The sequence below is a fragment of the Anneissia japonica genome, unplaced genomic scaffold, assembly GCF_011630105.1.
Source record: "Anneissia japonica isolate Jap-2015-1 unplaced genomic scaffold, ASM1163010v1 scaffold288194_len294098_cov161, whole genome shotgun sequence".
Lineage (NCBI taxonomy): Eukaryota > Metazoa > Echinodermata > Crinoidea > Comatulida > Comatulidae > Anneissia > Anneissia japonica.
This window is the reverse complement of record NW_022756127.1, coordinates 189,972-209,568: the sequence shown is the minus strand read 5'-3', so window position 1 is coordinate 209,568 and position 19,597 is coordinate 189,972. Positions and strand designations below refer to the sequence as shown.

At 32.6% G+C, this 19,597-nt stretch overlaps 2 protein-coding genes and 4 non-coding genes across 8 annotated transcripts in view; 3 read left to right on the top strand and 3 right to left on the bottom strand.

Annotated features, from left to right (window-relative positions):
* Positions 1-2,321, bottom strand: part of LOC117124106 — a 34,848-nt gene extending 32,527 nt beyond the window's left edge. For 2 of the 3 annotated variants that reach the window (XR_004447927.1, XM_033270246.1), the window contains exon 1: positions 2,185-2,321. The gene's annotated coding sequence lies outside the window, so the exon portion shown is untranslated. Of the gene's footprint in view, positions 1-1,914; positions 2,156-2,184 lie in introns of those variants that run through there. The other variant, XM_033270247.1, reaches the window with a different exon arrangement.
* Positions 2,322-3,572: 1,251 nt separating this feature from the next.
* The window catches only part of LOC117124107 (sodium-dependent lysophosphatidylcholine symporter 1-like), a 29,969-nt gene continuing 13,944 nt past the window's right edge, over positions 3,573-19,597 (top strand). The window contains exons 1-6 of the mRNA XM_033270248.1: positions 3,573-3,696; positions 10,162-10,302; positions 10,759-10,880; positions 11,559-11,688; positions 12,664-12,742; positions 15,725-15,867. Of these exons, the coding sequence (XP_033126139.1) occupies positions 3,652-3,696; positions 10,162-10,302; positions 10,759-10,880; positions 11,559-11,688; positions 12,664-12,742; positions 15,725-15,867 (660 nt within the window). The 5' untranslated portion in view covers positions 3,573-3,651. The remainder of the gene's footprint in view (positions 3,697-10,161; positions 10,303-10,758; positions 10,881-11,558; positions 11,689-12,663; positions 12,743-15,724; positions 15,868-19,597) is intronic.
* Positions 5,363-5,502, bottom strand: LOC117124113. The gene has a single exon (XR_004447932.1). It is a non-coding gene; the product is annotated as a U4 spliceosomal RNA (small nuclear RNA).
* LOC117124108 lies at positions 6,957-7,096 on the bottom strand. Its single transcript, XR_004447928.1, has one exon. It is a non-coding gene; the product is annotated as a U4 spliceosomal RNA (small nuclear RNA).
* On the top strand, positions 8,623-8,762 carry LOC117124112. The gene has a single exon (XR_004447931.1). It is a non-coding gene; the product is annotated as a U4 spliceosomal RNA (small nuclear RNA).
* On the top strand, positions 14,496-14,635 carry LOC117124109. Its single transcript, XR_004447929.1, has one exon. It is a non-coding gene; the product is annotated as a U4 spliceosomal RNA (small nuclear RNA).

Genomic DNA, 19,597 nt, shown 5'->3' with positions numbered 1-19,597 from the left:
TTACACTGGTTCTTAAACATGTACATTTGTAGCATTATAATTATGTCTGGTTTTTTTTCAATATTACCGTGCAAGTATATTTACATAAATGGTTCTGTAACTTGTAAATATAATAACATTTTTCCTTGCCCTAACTATATATATTTCCATTGGAACTTAACATTTAAGTTATTTTGGTAAAAAAGTAAAATGTAGGGCTGTCAGTTCCTATTTAGTATTGTTTCTTCATTTCTGCAATACTCTTATATAAATAAAATATTATTTGCAATATTTCTCTTTTAAGCAAAGACCTTTTACATACCTCCATATTTTAATATTGGTATTTAGCGATCTCATAATGTGCAAGGTCTGTGTTTTGTACAGTCACCTATTGGGTATTGCTAATTTTATCCCAGTTATATTTTTAGAGATAACATTACATAGTAGCATTAAAATGTTAAGCATTGCTTTTTAATAAAAAAAAAAAAGTTTGTTTCACAATAAACATTTACGTTCTAAATCCTGTATTGGAAAAAGTAGTCTTCTTATCTTATTTTTAAAATTGTGTAAGAAGTATTTAAATATACATGAACATACATTTAAATGACATGTACATGCTTTTAAAATCGTATAAATGCTCTGGCTTCGGGGCTTTCCCCCGGCCCCCAAATGGGCTTAGCATCCCTTGACCCCACCTGGGGCCCTTTGGCGGGCCCTGGACCCTACGCCCAGAACCCCCCCTTGAAGAATGCTGGCTACGGGCCTGTGATGAGCAGCACACATGGCAGCGTCAGAGTGATCACTGATTTGACAGTATTATCTAATAGTGCTTAGCAAAGTATCAACATTATTCTGAGACTGAAGACATAAAATTATACGAATGCCTCTAGATCTAGACAGAGAAATTCAGTGAAAGAGCCACAGTAGGTCTAAACAATTTTTTGCTAATATAACATAACCACAAAGTTTTGTTCCTTGAATGGGAAAGCTTGATAGAGGTTTTAAAGGCATGAATCTTACGCTCAATATGTAAGAGTTCTTGTGAAAATTCATGAGGGTGGAAGCCTGGGACTGGAAGGCAACCATTTTTACCCACCAAGCTACAGCTCCGGAAGTTACAGATCAAAAGTTGATATGAAATAATTACTATGAGTAAAAAGAATTTCAATGACAAACAAGAGTTATCTAAAGTAAATTATCTTGCATACAGTACAAGGTTCAAAGCAATAACTTTAAAAAGATTTTTGCTGTTTCTGATATATACATTCTAACAGACAGCACGCAATCAGATTAAATTTACATAAATGTTAATTGTTTTATTACAGCCATTTACAGAATGGAAAGGTTTGAATATTTATATTTTATGCCATAAATTCTGACTTACAACCCCCACCCCCACCCCCCAGCTTTTTGAAAGAGATATTTAGGTCTGGGTCCTCAAAAATTGAAAAGACCCTCCAATTTACATCACTGGATCGTCACTAACACATAAACATTTCTTCCTTGTAATTTGATTAAACTAACATAGGCATAGAAAAAAATTATTGTGACACAATCTGAACACGACTTGTGTGTCAAAACAGGAACCTTTCTTTTGATACCACAATGGAACAGGGTTATAAAAACACTGTATTTATATTTTACACAATTAATTTATATTGACTAATTAACATTACAATGCATGCTAACTTAAAAGGATAGTAAAATTGTTACCAGATTCTAAATAACAACACTCATTTCCTCCTACACCATTAGAAACCCCTCACCCTAGCCTTAGGCACAGTATTGTAGGCTACCCAGCCAGAGAGAAGAGCAGGTGGAATTTAGAAGATGCTTATTTTTGACTCAAAGTACGAAAAGACCGACACATCCGGGGAATGAAGGATAACCAACATTTTGTTATAGTAACATAATATAGGCCTAGCATAATCTTACCGTCTTGTTACTAAACAAAGCGCGGATGGGGTTGTAGGCTACATCTTCACTATATAGTGTATAAATAGGATAGGTACGTAGTCGTAGGACAGTCTACATCAGTTGATATCCTCATCACTACCATCATCACCACCACACAGTCCTCATCGTCAACCTGTTTACCACTGCTTTGTTATGGCATCCATCGGTAAGCATGAACTGAAGTATACCGACTTAGCTTACGCTGGAATTGAATAAATAGTCTAAAGTATAAAATATACGTGGACCTACCGATGAATTATCCGATTTCACAGCTCAAAGGGTATCTATTGACGTATAAAATAACAAATAGTCCGACCTCTCAACAACAAATTACAATACAATACACACTTCAGTATGTGTTTTGGAATAGCCAATGATGACGCCCTCTCTGTTGGAAATAACGAAACACGAGAAAACAAATTCGATATTGCCTCCCATCGTTTCTTACTATAGAGGGGGTGGCATATGCCTTTCATACGGCTCTGTTTTCATTCAGTTATATTCACTTAAAAAAAGAAAATACTGTAGGCCTCCCTATAGTAATTTATATAATATATGTATAATGAAATTTATACATAGAAACGTAAACCAATTTGTTTTTACATTACATTAAATTACAGCATTAGATTAAAATGTTATTGCGTAAGATTATTAGACCTATCGTGTATTTTAATTTCTTATAAACGGGTAGAACATTATTATGAAAACTATATTAATTACTATAAAAAGTATTTATTTATATATACTGTATAATACATATTCATTTGTACCTTGATAAAGACCTTGATATGGTATAATATAAAAGAGCGCTTGGTAAAATAAACCAGAAATATGTCTCGAGTGACATAAAAATGTAGATAGGCCTATTTGTGCTGTAAGCCTATTTAAGATTTAGGCCTATTGTGTACAAAGGAGTAATCACTGACAAAGCCAGGTCTTTATTCAGTCCCTTTAAGTCTCCCCGTCTCACTTCGTTACATATGGCACAATAGATAATATAGACGACTTCCCATTGGAGGCATGTTAAAGTAGTGGAGGATGGATGGTGATGTTGGTACCAGGAACTTTGAACATTTCTAGATTGCGGAATATGAGCTTTCCCGGCTTCTGAAGTGTCTTTTAATGACTTTAAGTTCTTCAAACTTCTAATTTTATAACTTTTTTTTTTTTTTTTTTTTTTTTGAAATTTGTGTATAATTGCACTTCCAAAAATGAGTTGATCCTCTCAAAAGAGAGAGGTCAGCCCAACTTATTAATCTTTGGTATATGAAATGGAAAAAGGAGAAAATAATCGCAGGTTTCAAGAGATTGTTTCGAAAGATGTTATGGGCAGAGTTTGTGAAGCCATTCAATATAGATTAATTACGGTATTTATTTATCATAACACAGACAAGGACACATTGATATACAAAAATAAATAGTGATCAGTAATGCATACGAAATATTAACAAAATAGTTTTTCAATATTTATGTGAGATGAGAAATAGATCACAGTTACGATTGGCGACGAAACACTTAATCGAGCTAACGTACGATAACATCGCCCTCGTCAACCGCAGCGTAAGGTCAACGAAGTATCAGCCAGAAGACCTAAAAAGTAAATAATAAGTAAACAATGAACTATACTTAGATTAGAATTAGACTAGAAGCACTATTGAAGCCTCATGAGCCCATGGAATTGAACGAGAAATAGCGAAAGTACAAGAGAAATAAATCATGGAGTCGGCGAAAATCAAACAAATACGAAATCCAGATGATGAGGTAAGGATGAATATGATACATTTTGTTTACAATGTTAAGACCATCAAACAATTTTGGAAACGTGTGTAGCCAACTAATTTCCTTCAGTTATGAGCATAGTGACTATTATCAAAACCAATGGTTATTTAAAAGTACGGATTAATAGCTAACGTAAAATTACAGTATGGATCCACAATATACTGAAAACGGGAAGGGGATAGACTGTATTAGTTGTAATTATTTTACTATTAAATTTGGAAACGTTCATGCAAAAAAAAAAAAAAAAAAAAAAAAAAAGTAAAAATAAAAAAAAGGCAAAATTGCAAATTATTTTAGTGTGACAAGTTCTCCACCCATTGGATCTCTCACTGTCGATATTTTGGAGGTTCATATTGGAATTAGCCTACACTGTAACTTTCTGTTATTTTCGGGGGCTTGAATTCATCACTATCTATTCATCATGGATCCATTCTTCTCTGCACACGTACACTAATGTCTACACTAATGTTTAGATATAGCTGGAAAATTTTGATAATTTTTTCTTGATCCTACTGCTTAAAGATATAGTATGGTGTCCATTAAAATTCAGTTTTCTTTCTACTGACCGCAAATTGAGGATGTTTATGGCAACAAAACACCATAAAATTTGTGGTGTAAGAAAGAAGACAACAAACAGCAAATAATAATAATAATAATAATAATAATAATAATAATAATAATAATAATAATAATAATAATAATAATACTAATATTAATAGTAATATTAATAATAATAATAATAATAGTAATAGGAATAATAAAAATAATAATAATAATAATATATATTATATTATTATTAATAATAATAATATTTTATAAACTCTAAAAATAACTAAATAATAAAATTAAAAATCAGGATTAATAATAATTATTATATTTAGAAGATTAACTCAAAATTTATAATATAAACTTATTTCTCAATTTGACGGTCATTAGTATTAATCGTCAAGCGCTTCAGAGAGCGAAGATGGAATCGTCGGTCAACGGACGTACCATACACCATACACAAGTACATCTGGTAATAACAACAGGTGTACCTTTTGATAATAGTTAACAGTCGTGGTTTATTTTTGGTTGGGACGAACCCGACATGACTCTTACCCTTTTGCCTACCAAATTCAAAGTCCAACCTCAGTAATGGCGGATACAAATCAATAATAGCAGTGCATATAGATTAGAATAGAATTATGATAATGGGCTATAAATAATAGGTTCCTATCACTACAATGACTAAGACCTACTGACCTAAACCTCTAATTACTTTCGATTCTGTCATCCAATTTATAGTGTGATGTCGAATAGTATATTTTTTTCAAGCAACATGCAAGAACGGTTGTTGTACATTTTCAAGACTTACTTTCAAGCTTGTTGTTATATTCAAGGACTACCTTTTGATTTGATCATGGACCTATTAATAGGTCCATGATTTGATTTATACTGTTTTAATTTTAAAATAAGCCTACATGGTTATAATTGTAGCGGTGTTTATATCAGATATTATTTTTTCATCCAAAAAAGAACTTCAAAAAGTTGAGATAACCTTTACCCATGCGTCACACCTGTACTTAAAGCGACCATGATTAAAAACCTCGTCACAAAGAAAGATTGAATTAATACCTAATTAAATCCTGATTTTATATTATTTTGCGTTCCGAAGAACGTTCACAAATTGCATCAACCAACGGTATTTCACGTCGATAGTGCGGGGTATTGGGATAAGTTTTCAACTAGCAATAATCACGCCTCGGATAAACCTCATTGGCTATGATATCGCCTCTGCGCAAAGATAACCAACAATTGCTACAACTTTGGTGTTAATTCTACACAAGTACTCACCAAATACTGGTGGCGCATTTCTTAATGTAATTCTATTTTAAGTGAAACTTGCATTAATATTGTACATTATTGGAGTTATACAGTAACTGATTTTTGCATTAGTGTAGTGTAATTTACTTTAAAGTAAAGCTTTACATTACAGGCGTTATAAAGTACTTTTTACATTTGTGTACATTCAACATTAAAATTCTTATAGGCCTAATTCAAAACACGCATAATTAGTTACTTAATTAGGTACTAATGAATATTCATGAATAATAAGATGCGAGTTGAAATTTGTTTTTTGTTTTTTTGTTTTTTTTGTACTGTGACTTCATTCGCTCATAAAACATAATGGTGTTGTTCATGATAATGATTATAACAATAAAAAAAAAAATTTAATGGCCTTTCGTAGGTAGCATTTAATAGCTCAGTACCACAATGAAACTAATTAATATTAAACATATGTCGGTGTACACGGAACTTCAGGGATATTTCCTCCGATGCTTTGATTTCCATGGTGATAGTTATTACAATGAGGCCTTGTCTTTGAGCAATACAGGGGCGATCAAGAATTTTTCAAATGGGGGTGGAGGGGAGGCATTTGCATTCTTTTTTTTTGTTACTTTAATATTGATGGGCACTGAAATAAAAAAAATCAGTGTTAAAACAACGGAACGTCCTCGCCCTCCCCTCACTTGATTAGATCTGCGCCTGATTAACCATTTAAAAAAATGAAATGATGATGATGATGATGCCAATGATCATAATAAATAATAATTATGATATTACTATGATAAATGTTATATTTTGATTATAATTATTCAAACTTTATTTCAAAAATTTAGTTAACAGTCGTGGTTTATTTTTGGTCGGGACGAACCCAACATGACTCTTACCCTTTTGCCTACCAAATTCAAAGTCCAATCTCAGTAATGGCGGATACAAATCAATAATAGCAGTGCATATAGATTAGAATAGAATTAAGATAATGGGCTATAAATAATAGGTTCCTATCACTACAATGACTTAGACCTACTGACCTAAAACTCTAATTACTTTCGATTCTGTCATCCAATTTATAGTGTGATGTCGAATAGTATATTTTTTCAAGCAACATGCAAGAATGGTTGTTATACATTTCCAAGTCTTACTTTCAAGCCTGTTGTTATATTCAAGGACTATCTTTTGATTTGATCATGGACCTATTAATAGGTCCATGATTTGATTTATACTGTTTTAATTTTAAAATAAGCTTACATGGTTATAATTGATATTATTTTTTCATCCAAAAAAGATCTTCAAAAAGTTGAGATAACCTTTACCCATGCATCACACCTGTACTTAAAGCGACCATGATTAAAAACCTCGTCACAAAGAAAGATTGAATTAATACCTAATTAAATCCTGATTTTATATTATTTTGCGTTCCGAAGAACGTTCACAAATTGCATCAACCAACGGTATTTCACGTCGATAGTGCGGGGTATTGGGATAAGTTTTCAACTAGCAATAATCACGCCTCGGATAAACCTCATTGGCTATGATATCGCCTCTGCGCAAAGATAACCAACAATTACTACAACTTTGGTGTTAATTCTACACAAGTACTCACCAAATACTGGTGTCATTTCTTAATGTAATTCTATTTTAAGTGAAACTTGCATTAATATTGTGCATTATTGGAGTTATACAATAACTGATTTTTGCATTAGTGTAGTGTAATTTACTTTAAAGTAAAACCTTACATTACAGGCGTTATAAAGTACTTTTTACATTTGTGTACATTCAATATTAAAATTCTTATAGGCCTAATTCAAAACACGCATAATTAGGTACTTAATTAGGTACTAATACATATTCATGAATAAAAAGATGCGAGTTTGAAATTTTTTTTTTTTTTTTTTTTTGTACTGTGACTTCATTCGCGCATAAAACATAATGGTGTTGTTCATGATAATGATTATAACAATAATTTTTTTTTAATGGCCCTTCGTAGGTAGCATTTAATAGCTCAGTACCACAATGAAACTAATTAATGTTAAACATATGTCGGTATACACGGAACTTCAGGGATGTTTCCTCCGATGCTTTGATTTCCATGGTGATAGTTATTACAACTAGGCCTTGTCTTTGAGCAATACAGGGGCGATCAAGAATTTTTCAAATGGTGGTGGAAGGGAGGCATTTGCATTCTTTTTTTTTTGTTACTTTAATATTGATGGGCACTGAAATAAAAAAAAAAATCAGTGTTAAAACAACGGAACGTCCTCGCCCTCCCCTCACTTGATTAGATCTGCGCCTGATTAATCATTTAAAAAAAATGAAATGATGATGGTGATGATGCCAATGATCATAATAAATAATAATTATGATTATTACTATGATAAATGTTATATTTTGATTATAATTATTCAAACTTTATTTCAAAAATTGCATTATACTTTTCCTGCACTTTTTGTTGCAGTCTTGTTATACTGGCGTAATAATAACTTGTAATTATAGACTGTAAAATAGAGTACCGGTATAAATCAACCAAAAATTGCCTCTACTGTGCTGGTTTTAGTTCATTTTATACTCTATTTTGAGGATTATTATATTATTATAATTTTTATTGTAATTGTTATTTTTATTGTTTTTTATTGTTATTATTAATATTATTATTATTATTATTATTACTATTATTATTATTATTATTAAAATAAAAAATAATAATTGCAATAATAATTTAATAATAACAACATTATTGACCGGACGAATTAAAAAAATAAATAAATAGAAAATAAAAGTATAAAATAAAATAAAATTTCAGACACGGCGCGATTTATTAAATCATGAATATTCATTAGACCCTTAATTAGTGGAATAAAATTTATAGCAACGTAGGCCTATATATGCGTGTATTGAATTAGGTCTATGGAGTTTAATAAGAATAGACACTAATGCAAAAATCAGCTACGGTACTTTATGACTCCAATAATGTACAATATCAATGCAAGTTTTATTTAAAATAGAATTACATTAAGAAATGCGCCACCAGTATATGATGAGTACTTGTGTAGAATAACACCAAAGTTGTAGTAATTGCGGGTTATCTTTGCGCAGAGGCGATATCATAGCCAATGAGGTTTATCCGAGGCGTGATTATTGCTAGTTGAAAACTTATCCCAATACCCTGCACAAGCGACGTGAAATATCGTTGGTTGGTGCAATTTGTGACCGTTCTTCGGAACGTAAAATAATGAAAAAAAAATCAGAATTTAATAAACATCTAGCTAAAAGTTATAATTTGAAATATTTAACAGCATAAGGTTTATATATATAGCATTATCAATAATTTGGTTTATTGTGAATATAATGTACTTTCGTCTATATATTGTAGTAGTTCTGATTTCCTAACCTTTGTTCATTTATTTCCTTCCTTACCTGTTTTCCTCATTTTAATTTACCTGGTCAATAGATGATTATATATAATTATTTAAAAAATTTTGGATTATTGTGATTATTTTCTCTAAACAATTTACCTAACTATATTTTTCTTTCGTTTTATTTCCTTGCCTTTCTTATTTTTCCTTTCTTTTCTTTCTATTTTTCTTCCATTTCTTTTCTTGTTTCTCCTTTCTTTTTTCAGTTTCATTTATTATCGTTTTTACTCTTTTTCTCTTCATTACTTTCTTTTTGACCTTTCTTTCTTTAACTTACATTACTTTACTATAATTTATTCCAAATGGCCGAGCGGTTAAGGCAGGGGCACCGTGATTACAGTCAACAATATCGGCACAGGTTCGCGGCCGGCTCGATCCTATACTGTAGTTCTGGTGGTGGAACAAGTCTTCTCGGATAAGGACTATAAACCGTAGGCCCAGTGTACACAAATGCTCATGTGCACCTCAAAGAATCCAGTACATCTTTCGAGACGAGTAGGGGGTTACCCCGGTGTAGGCCTATTGGTTCACTCGGCCCCTGTCGCGGACTGTTTTATGTGTACTGGGCCTTCTGGGAGAACAGTAATTTGTTACTAAAGAGGAAACCCAGTATAAAGAACAAATAAATTAAAAAAATAAGCTTTTAGCTATCTTTACATTATCAATAATTAGTATAGAAAATTAGATGTAATATTCTACACGCATTAGATGGACTATGTCCAAAGCGACACCACAACGATGCAATAACGTGTTGGATGGTTTTAATAAACACGGCAAACATATTGCTTTAAGTTAGAATGTTATCCTAAAACGGTTAGAATGAAGTCAAACGAACATTCTAGTGCTTTAGAAAACACAGGCCTGTTTTGGCTTTTTCATTAAAATATTCGTTCCAAAAAATGGTCACAAATTGCATAAAGCAACGGTATTTCACGTCGCTTATGTTTGGTATTGTTTATCTGTACATGTCGTTTTCATCTATTTTGATTGATAAGGTGAATGGCATCTTCAACCATGGTAGCTGTATTTACAGCAATATTAATGACAAAAATGTTAATAGGCATAATGGTAATAATATGATAATCATAATGATACTGCTACTACTAGACTGCTATGCTACAGCTACAGCTGCTACTGCTATTACAACTACTACCACTACCACTCCCACTACCACTACTACTAATAATATATCAATGACCAATTACAGAGAACACCACTAACAAGAAGAAAACAAAAGAAGTTGACGGTGTATAACAAACTTTGTTTTGGCGTCGGCGGAATGCCCTACCAGCTCACCAATACTGTAATAGGTTTTTACATATCCGTGTTTCTTCTAGAGACGGCGGGCGTAAGTAGACAAACAAATCAGTATGTATATACTGTCTCTTATACACATCTAGATGTGTATAAAACCACTAGACCACGAAGGCTTCATGGTTGAACAGGTCCAAATACCCGTCGGGAACATTGTATTACACGATGCTATGCCTCAAGAGGGCGTTCGGCCAGATAAATCTGGAAATACGGCTAGAAATACTGTCGTATATTATACGCCCTCTTCAGACAACAATGCAGCTCTTAATTTTAAGTTTACTAAGTTTAACTTCCTTATGAAGATGGTGTTTCATTTGTAGTTGTTACTTTGATTGCTATATGTGATTGTTAATTTGTGATTGCGGATAATTGCCCTCTATGGCTCAAGTAGCTTTAAATAATTGAATCTTTGAAATGAATCTTTGAACATTGTGGCATCATAATTTTTTTAAAACTGTAAAACTGCATTTTGACCAAACTTTTCCACCAGGTCCCACCACAGTACGCAAGTGTTATTATTTTGTCCGGGAGGTTATGGGACGCCTTCACTGACCCCATCATTGGCTTGTTAGTTACTAAGACAGATACAAGATTTGGAAAGCTCAAACCATGGTAGGTTTATTTTTTAAGTTAGTACTGTGTCTTGATGCTCATTCTACACTATCACATTTTATGTGAAAACTGTATGTGATATGCCCATATATGTGCATGATGATAACTATAATTACACCCAAATATGGCATATCACATTTTTGTCACATAAAATTTGATAATGTGGATAAAGCTTATAAAGCTCTGTCCAGATTGTCAAATTGGTTTTGACAAAAAGAACTGTTGGCGAGTTGATTGGCGCTGGTTCGAACGGCTCACTCGCCAATGGTTCCGCTGGTGGAACAAGTCTTCTCGTATAAGAACTTTAAACCGTAGGTCCAGTGTACGCATTTGACTCATGTGCACTTTAAAGAACCCAGTACATAATTCCAGAAGAGTAGGGGGTTACCCCGGTGTACTGGTCCATTAAGTCCCCTGTTGTTAAATGGATATGCCACGTAGGACTAAGTTCACTTATTGGCATATCCTTGGCGCTCGTGCCCTAAAGAAATGAAATAAAAAAATGTATGCCTACATGTTGTAATGACGTGCCTATTATGATGACCATATTTAGGCATGTCACATGTTTTTCTCAAATCAAATTTGATAGTATGAACAGGGGTTTAGATTCACGCTCTTCACAAGAAGATTATTACAATTTTAAGCCGTCTTTCAAAGCATATAATTTTGCACGTGCAGGATGGCATCTTCGGCTCCATTTGCTGTCGTTAGCTTTTTCTTTCTTTGGTACGTTCCGAGTTTTGAGGAGGAAGGCTACAAGCTGGCTTGGTATCTTCTGTTTTATTGTGTTTTTCAGACTCTGCTTTCGGTAAGTTTCAACTGTCCCTATATTATTAAAAAAAAAATTACAAAAATAATTATATATATTTTTATCTTTATCTATAGTATTTTATGTTATGATTCATAAATTTCAAGAGTTACTAACCATTTACACTCTCGTACAAGTTTGTGAGTTGTTGCAGAACGTATGGTAGCCTCCTTCCATGCAATATATTCTTTAAAATTATGATATACTTATCTTATTTTTATACATTTTACTTCATTTTGGGTCGAAAATAAAGTGTTGGATTGATTGAAACCACGACCTCCAGATGACTAGCCTGGCGCCATAGCCACGAGACTACCGAGCTTGCGCTTAGTGAATGTTGAATCCGATCCCCCAAGTAGCAGCGGGTACTGTAAATGCTATTTCGAAAGATATTTTCCTGACGCAAACTCACATCGAAATAGCATTTGCAGTACCCGTTGCTATTTGGGGATCGGATTCAACATTACTCACTAAGGACAAGCTCGGTGTATAGTCTAGTGGTTATGGCGCCAAAAGAAATTAAAAAAAAATAAATTGAGAGTATGGGACGTCACCAATTTATATTAGGTTAAGGCACAATGAGTGCAATAAAAGGATTGAATTTCATAGTATTCACTGAGAAGTCAAAATTTGGTTGTGATGATGGTATGGTGATGATGACGTTGATGCTGGTGATAACAATATAAGTGTTTCTTTGATAGGAATTGTGAGTCTAGTCTACAGTTTTGAAAGTTAGAATTAAATGACTGGCCTAGCAAAATAGAGAGAATAGAATATTAATGGGACACGTTCGAAATCAAAAAAGTGTCCTCTTAATGGGTATCCCATAAAAAAAAAACAAGTTGATATACTTTCCCTCTTTTATTGCCCGAAAAAGTGTTCTCTTAATAGGGATATCCCTTAATATGAGTTCTATTGCATATTCACGAAGTCTGAAGTAGGCCTTATGCATCACCTCTACCATTGTCTTTTTAGTCATTCCATATGCCGTTCTCTGCGCTGACCATCTTTATCACAGAGGATCAGGCGGAAAGAGATTCAGCTACGGCCTACAGTAAGTGTACAACTTACTTTTTACATAATATACATAATAACATATAGGCCTACATGAAATATAACTCAACTAATTAAATATTTACATGGTAACATAACAGGGGCGGGTTTTAGGGGGCGGGCGGGCGGACCCCGACCTTCCCCTCCCCACCCCACCATTTTGGAAAGTGAAACATAGAAAATATAGAAAAAAAAAAAAAGGAAAGAAAAAGAAAAAAATGATCGCCCAAAACGCCCCAGAGGTTATTTTCGGGCGTCTAGAAAACAAAAATTTCGCGGGGACATGCCCTCGGACCCCATAGGGTAGTGTTATCCCGTTCGGCCCCACTTTCGGGAACCGCGCACCCTGGCCATTATCCGCTATATGTTATGTATACTTATTCTATTAAATTAATTTGTGTAGCCAATGACTAAGCGTCATTAATAAACATTAACCCTACAGAAAATAATAATAATAATAATAATAATAATAATAATAATAATAATAATAATAATAATAATAATAATAATAATAATAATAATAATAATACAATAATATATTAATAATATTAATAATAATCATAACAATAATAGCCTAATAATAATAATTATTATTATTATTATTTAATAATAATAATAATAAAAATAATAATAATAATAATAATAATAATTATTATTATTATTATTATTGACGTTCTGCGAACCAGTGTAATGTCAATTAACTGATTTTCTTAATCCCTTAGTCACATTAACACCCATTCATTATCATCATCACCATCTTCACCACCATCATCATCATTATCATCATCATCATCGTCATCATCATCATCATCATCATCATCATCATCACGAAAAACAAATTTCATACTTGGCTCGCCTTATTTATTTATGAATATTCATTGGTCCCTAGTTAGTGGAATGAAAATAAATATAATAATATATGTGTGTATAATGTACGATAATTAATGAATGCTTTACTTAATTGGAATGAATCTACATTCAGCAAAAAGTACCTTTGCAGAATAAAATAATATAAACCTACCAGAAAACTATTTAGCCGAAGTTCGTGGTACATTTCATATCCATAGCACAGTGAAAAAGTGACTAAAAATATAAATTTATTTCCCCAACAAGCATCCCAACTAGTTAAAAATATGGTTTTTTATGCCATAATTTCGAAGTACTATAAAAAAAATGCCCAAGTCCTAGGAATGGTGATTTTTTTTTCTGAGACAATATTGTATACAGATTCAGAAAAACCAAAAATGAATTTTTCCTGGACTTTTTTCAGCTAATTTTCTACTGTACCCAGGCTATATAGCTGGGCACCTCTGGTGGGGTATTCTTAGGTATCATTGCTAAAAATGTAAATATTGGGAATGATGACGTACAGTATTCTATTTTCATCGTAATCTACTCTAAATACTTTGCACCACTGAACATGGACAATGGCAATTGCAGCGCCAATGAGAGCACCCTTTTACAATTATTGCATTTGTTGTCGATAGATATGGCGCGCTTTATTTTTGTCATGAATATTCATTAGCACCCTAATTTGCGGAATAGAAATAAATAAATTATAATTGCATTTATTTGAATTTAAGAAAATAATAATGAAAATCTTAGTTAGGCCTATTCTGAAGGCAATAAAGCAATATTCTAAAAGTCAATATGCAATATGAAAGTTTTTACTGAAGATAGATGTTTAAAAATGACACCAATATATGGTGAGTACTTGTGTAGAATTAATACCTAATTCGTATGATTTGTAGGCTATCTTTGCGCAGAGGCGATATCATAGCCAATGAGGTTTATCCGAGGCGTGATTATTGCTAGTTGAAAACTTATCCCAATACCCCGCACGAGCGGCGTGAAATATCGTTGCTTGATGCAATTTGTGACCGTTCTTCGGAACGCATGATTATAAAAAATCAGAAATTAATTTGCTTTATAGTACTTTAAGCATTTTTGTAGTGCAGTTAAGATGTGTTTTGAAGCATTGCGCAAGTTGTTTAGATTTTGGAGCCTGGGAACTCGCCCTTCTCACACCCCAAAAACCTCTCTTTCAGGTCCCTCCCATTAGAGATTAGCTTAGCAAATCAATTAAGCTCGAGTAGTTTAAAATCGCTTCACTTCACGCAATTTTGTCAGCTAAAGCCCTTTACATATTTCATAGAGCACCCAGGAACTAGTACCACCCACTATTCCCCAGATAAGCCACTGATGGAAGGCATACTCATTTTTGCATAGGTACTGAGGCATTATAATATTTAAACTGCAATGTCGTCATCGTCTTCCCCCATTATCGATTCATCATTATAAGATAAAATAATGTGTAGACACTTTAATGCTAAAAGAAGGCCTGCAAATGGATAACAACACAATTTACTATATGACCGGTAACGTAATCAACGTGCCTCATTTCAAAAAAGAATTAAAAATATGAAAAGGGAAAATGTTGATTAGACCATGAATTTGACCGTCATAATGTATATGAGGTCTTGGCATTTCAATAGTAAAATGCAGCTGGGGGTACCAACAGACGTGTACCGAAAACTGCTGGTGACAATGTTGTGGCAAAATACAACGCCTAAAACAACATATTTTTTTTGTTCAGAATTTATGATGGTATTTCTATATACATGGTTCTTGTCGGCCTATCTATAGAACATAATTATTATGTCATTTTGCTTAGGTCTTCATCTTACAAGAACATGAAACTTATGTACTATCAGTCATGAGGTCTAACAAAATTCAAAAATGTTAATTACACAGGTTATTAACCTAAAATTAAAAATTTGAATTAAAAAAATACCTCGTCAATTGTCGGGCTGCTTATAATAACTTTCCTGTATTATTCTTTTGCATACTATCTTTAAATTGGCTGGTAATCAATTTTGTAGTAAAATATCGGCAAATCGGTAAATATTACAAGAAAATTATTTGAGGTATTTTCCTGTCTTTCTGATTGAATGTTCATCTTTAAAGTCATATTTTCTTTTAGGAATGGCGAGCGAGGTAGCAGGAACTCTGTTAGGTAACATCATAATGGGACAAACCGTCTTCTTGTCTGTGAAGAAAGCCGGAGGAAGGGCAGACTGTTCAGGAAATAATACAGAAGTCCCCCAAGAAATTATAGATGCAGAGGTAGGAATTATCCTCTCCACCTTTTATAAACAATAGGCCTACATCGATTAAGCTTAAACGTCCTTATAACATCTATTCAAGTGGGAGGGATCTAGTTTGGCTTCCCTTAGGATATTCCCACCCCACCCCCCATCTGCGACAAAATTTTCCCGTTTTTCCCCTCACCCGGATATTTTCCCCTATGACATTCGCCCCTGTAAGACAAAGTATCTAAATATTATGAGAAATAAAATGCTGAAAGTAAATGAATCAATAATTACAATTTCTTTTTATTTTATTATTAATTAATTTCATGTTTTCCGTACAGAATAAACTATACTTATAAATTTGCTCTTTTTTCGAATTAAAGATGATCATACAAACATAAACAACAACAGCAATTACCTTCAATAAGGTAACACCAGATAATAAAGAAGTAGCACTCTGAGACAACTTTCGGCGGATAGTATATACTCTATTCAGTTCTTTAGTATTAAATATTCATTCACTGTATGTAGGCCTATGTAGTGGGATTTATATAATACCGAGGTGTAAGCGTTCATTGCATGCTTTTGTAAAGTTTGTAAGTACAGTTACGAAATAACCGGGTTTTGAAGTATTAATATATTCAACTATTATTATATATTCATTTTAATTTATTTATTTTATTCGTAATTTTTGTATTATCTGTATAAACATAGGGGTTTAAAATTAACATATATATATATATTAATATATGTATATATTATATATATATATTATATATAGGGCCTATATATATTATTAATATACATATATATCATATATATATATATATATATATTCCGACGGCAACACCACGGATAACACGGGCAATGTTACTAAATTCAAACCTAAAAGTACCTGGAATCCCCCTAAGAATCGTTGCTCCAAAATCAGATGTGTATAAGAGACAGATATTATATATAGGGCCTATATATATTATTAATATACATATATATCATATATATATATATATATATATATATTGTATGAGAATACATACGAATAATAGTATGATAGATGTTGAAATGATTACATGCGATATAATTGTTTAATTGCCATACTGTACTGTACTCATGGTTTAAATATTAGAAGAGTGAAAGTTACCCTAAAGTCAACTTATTAGGATTTGCATATTTTGAAGAAAGAATGCAATATACATCCAATGATATAATTATATTCAGATTATTATTTTTACTCTATATAACAGATTATTATTTTGCATATAACATTTATATTCTTTAATTCATAATAATGATTAATATATTGTGTTTTTATGTACTGTATTATAATACAATTTTGAAAGACCATCGGTCAACGAGTGAGGAAAAAATCTATTATTTTAAAACGTGTACATTAGTGGTTAGAAATACATTAGTGGTTACTGGGTTTTTATTACAGTATCCTTTTGTAGTTCAATTGTTATTATACTAGTGGTTTGGTTTCATTACAATAGTGGTTGATTTTTATTAAATTAGTTGTTGAATTTTATTACATTAGGATTAGTATTATTACATTAGTGGTTGATCATAATAATAGTGGTTGATCATCATAATAGTGGGTGATACAAGTGACTGGTATCTATTTCAAAATTTTGAATAGACGAACAGTTCGTTACCAACACAAATAATTCGTAAATTATTGAGGTTCTGTGTTAATAATGATTACATTCAAACACAAAAAGACTGCAAGAAGCCTATTTTCAACTAAGCGAATTTATTCTTGCGAGTCGAAAGCGTCTGTTCACTTCCTGAGCTCTGATTGGTTGCGCATTTTTTCGCTTCGCAAAAAGAGAAACAATTCGAACAGTGTTACAGCTACTACTCCGATAGAAATGTGAATGCGCATGAACAGAGAATTTCGATTAGCGCGTATAAATTCGCCTAGGGGAAGTCAGACTTTAGTCCATGTTTGCAGGATGTATGAACAGTTTGGATCGAGAAGTTAAGTGTATAGGACTACGATATCTGAGAACAGTGACTTTTAAAACACCTTTGATTGAGAATAAGCATTTACAAGTAAGTGGGCAAACATATTGTACAATTCGTCAGATAACTTCAAATTCCATAAATATTAATTATTATGATATTGATTTTTGCTATAAATCATTTGGCCGTAATTTAGATTAATACACTTTAAACATAATTTGATATTAAATTAATATTATTATAATTTGTTGAACTTAATTCCATTGATGTTCTAAATAGGCAAGTTTTTTTTATAATGAATGAAAAATAATGTTTTATTTTTTAGATTTTGGAGCCATAATCTATAATAAACCAGTTTATTATTATTATTTTGATCATTACAATCTATATAGGTATATTCCTATTTTTCTCAAGTCTTCATGTCCACTGTACATATAATATAATAATACATACTATTATATATATAATACTGTTACTCCACTTTGTATAAAGTAATTGTTACATTTTTTAATCGTGGGACTGACTTTTTGTTTCCCTCAGTATGTATTTTTGCATTATGCGAGGACTCAATCCATATCTGATTTCTTTTTTATCCTTACGTCCAACAGAAGTTTTTGTTTTGTTAAACCCGATCATATATTGATAACATTTGAGTCACTAAGCAACACATACCCTTAAAAGCTCTATTGGTTTATTTACATTTATGTTGATTTTATATTGTTTTTTATTAAAAATTATTTTTACAAGTTAAATTAATTCTATTGTTACTTATGCGTAGGTCGATCAAATTAAAATAACGAAGAAGCTATGTTGTACATGGTAAATTTTATTTCCGATATTCAGTGGCACATCTATCAACGAGACACTGTTTCTCCAAAACAAAAAACAAAAACAAAAACAAAAAGTAGAGAGGTGTTCATTATTGAGCACGTTCTTTTATGATTTCTTCTCTAGGTGTCTATTAAAGCTCTAATATATTTATTTATTTTCTATTTCGGTAGAAGATGAACCTTGTATACGCCATGGTAATATCATTAATAGCACTGTTTGCAATTGGAAAAAGTATGAAGTTAGCAGCGGCTTCGAGAAAATATCGATGTGACAATATACACTGCGAAAAGAGATGCTTTAAATATCCAGCGGCTTCTTCAAGGTTACATGGTGATGAAAGTACCTGCATTCGCGGTGATCCGAAGCCCCGTGCAATTAATGTAACGACTGAGCACATGTCGGTTAGCCCCCGCCACATTACGCATTCTGTGACGCCATCAGAGATCAAAAGCTCTATTGGGACAACAGAATCAAAGAAAAGCGTGTTAGAAAGTAGCAGTGAAGATACTATCTCTATGGGCCCCGATCATGTTACGCATTCTGTGACACAAGATGCCATAAGCACCATTTTGACAAGTAATGTGCAGTACAGCGTTGAAAGTAATAGTGAAAATCCCATTTCTTTAGGTCCCCGTCACGTTACACAACCTGTGACCCAAGATGGTATAAGCACCATTGTGACAACTGATGTGCAGCGCAGCGTGTTAGGAAGTAGCAGTAAAGATTCCATCTCTGTAGATCCCAATCAAGTTTTTAAACCTGTGACCCAAGATGATATCAGAACCGTTGTGACAACTGATGGACAATATAGTGTGTTTGAAGGTAGCAGTAAGGGTTCCATGAGCCCTAATCACATTACACAGCCTGTGGCACAAGATGACGATAAAAGCACCATTGCGACAACTGATTTGCCGTACAGCATGTTTGAAAGTACCAGCAGTGAAGATTCCACCTCTGTAATCTCCAGTCAC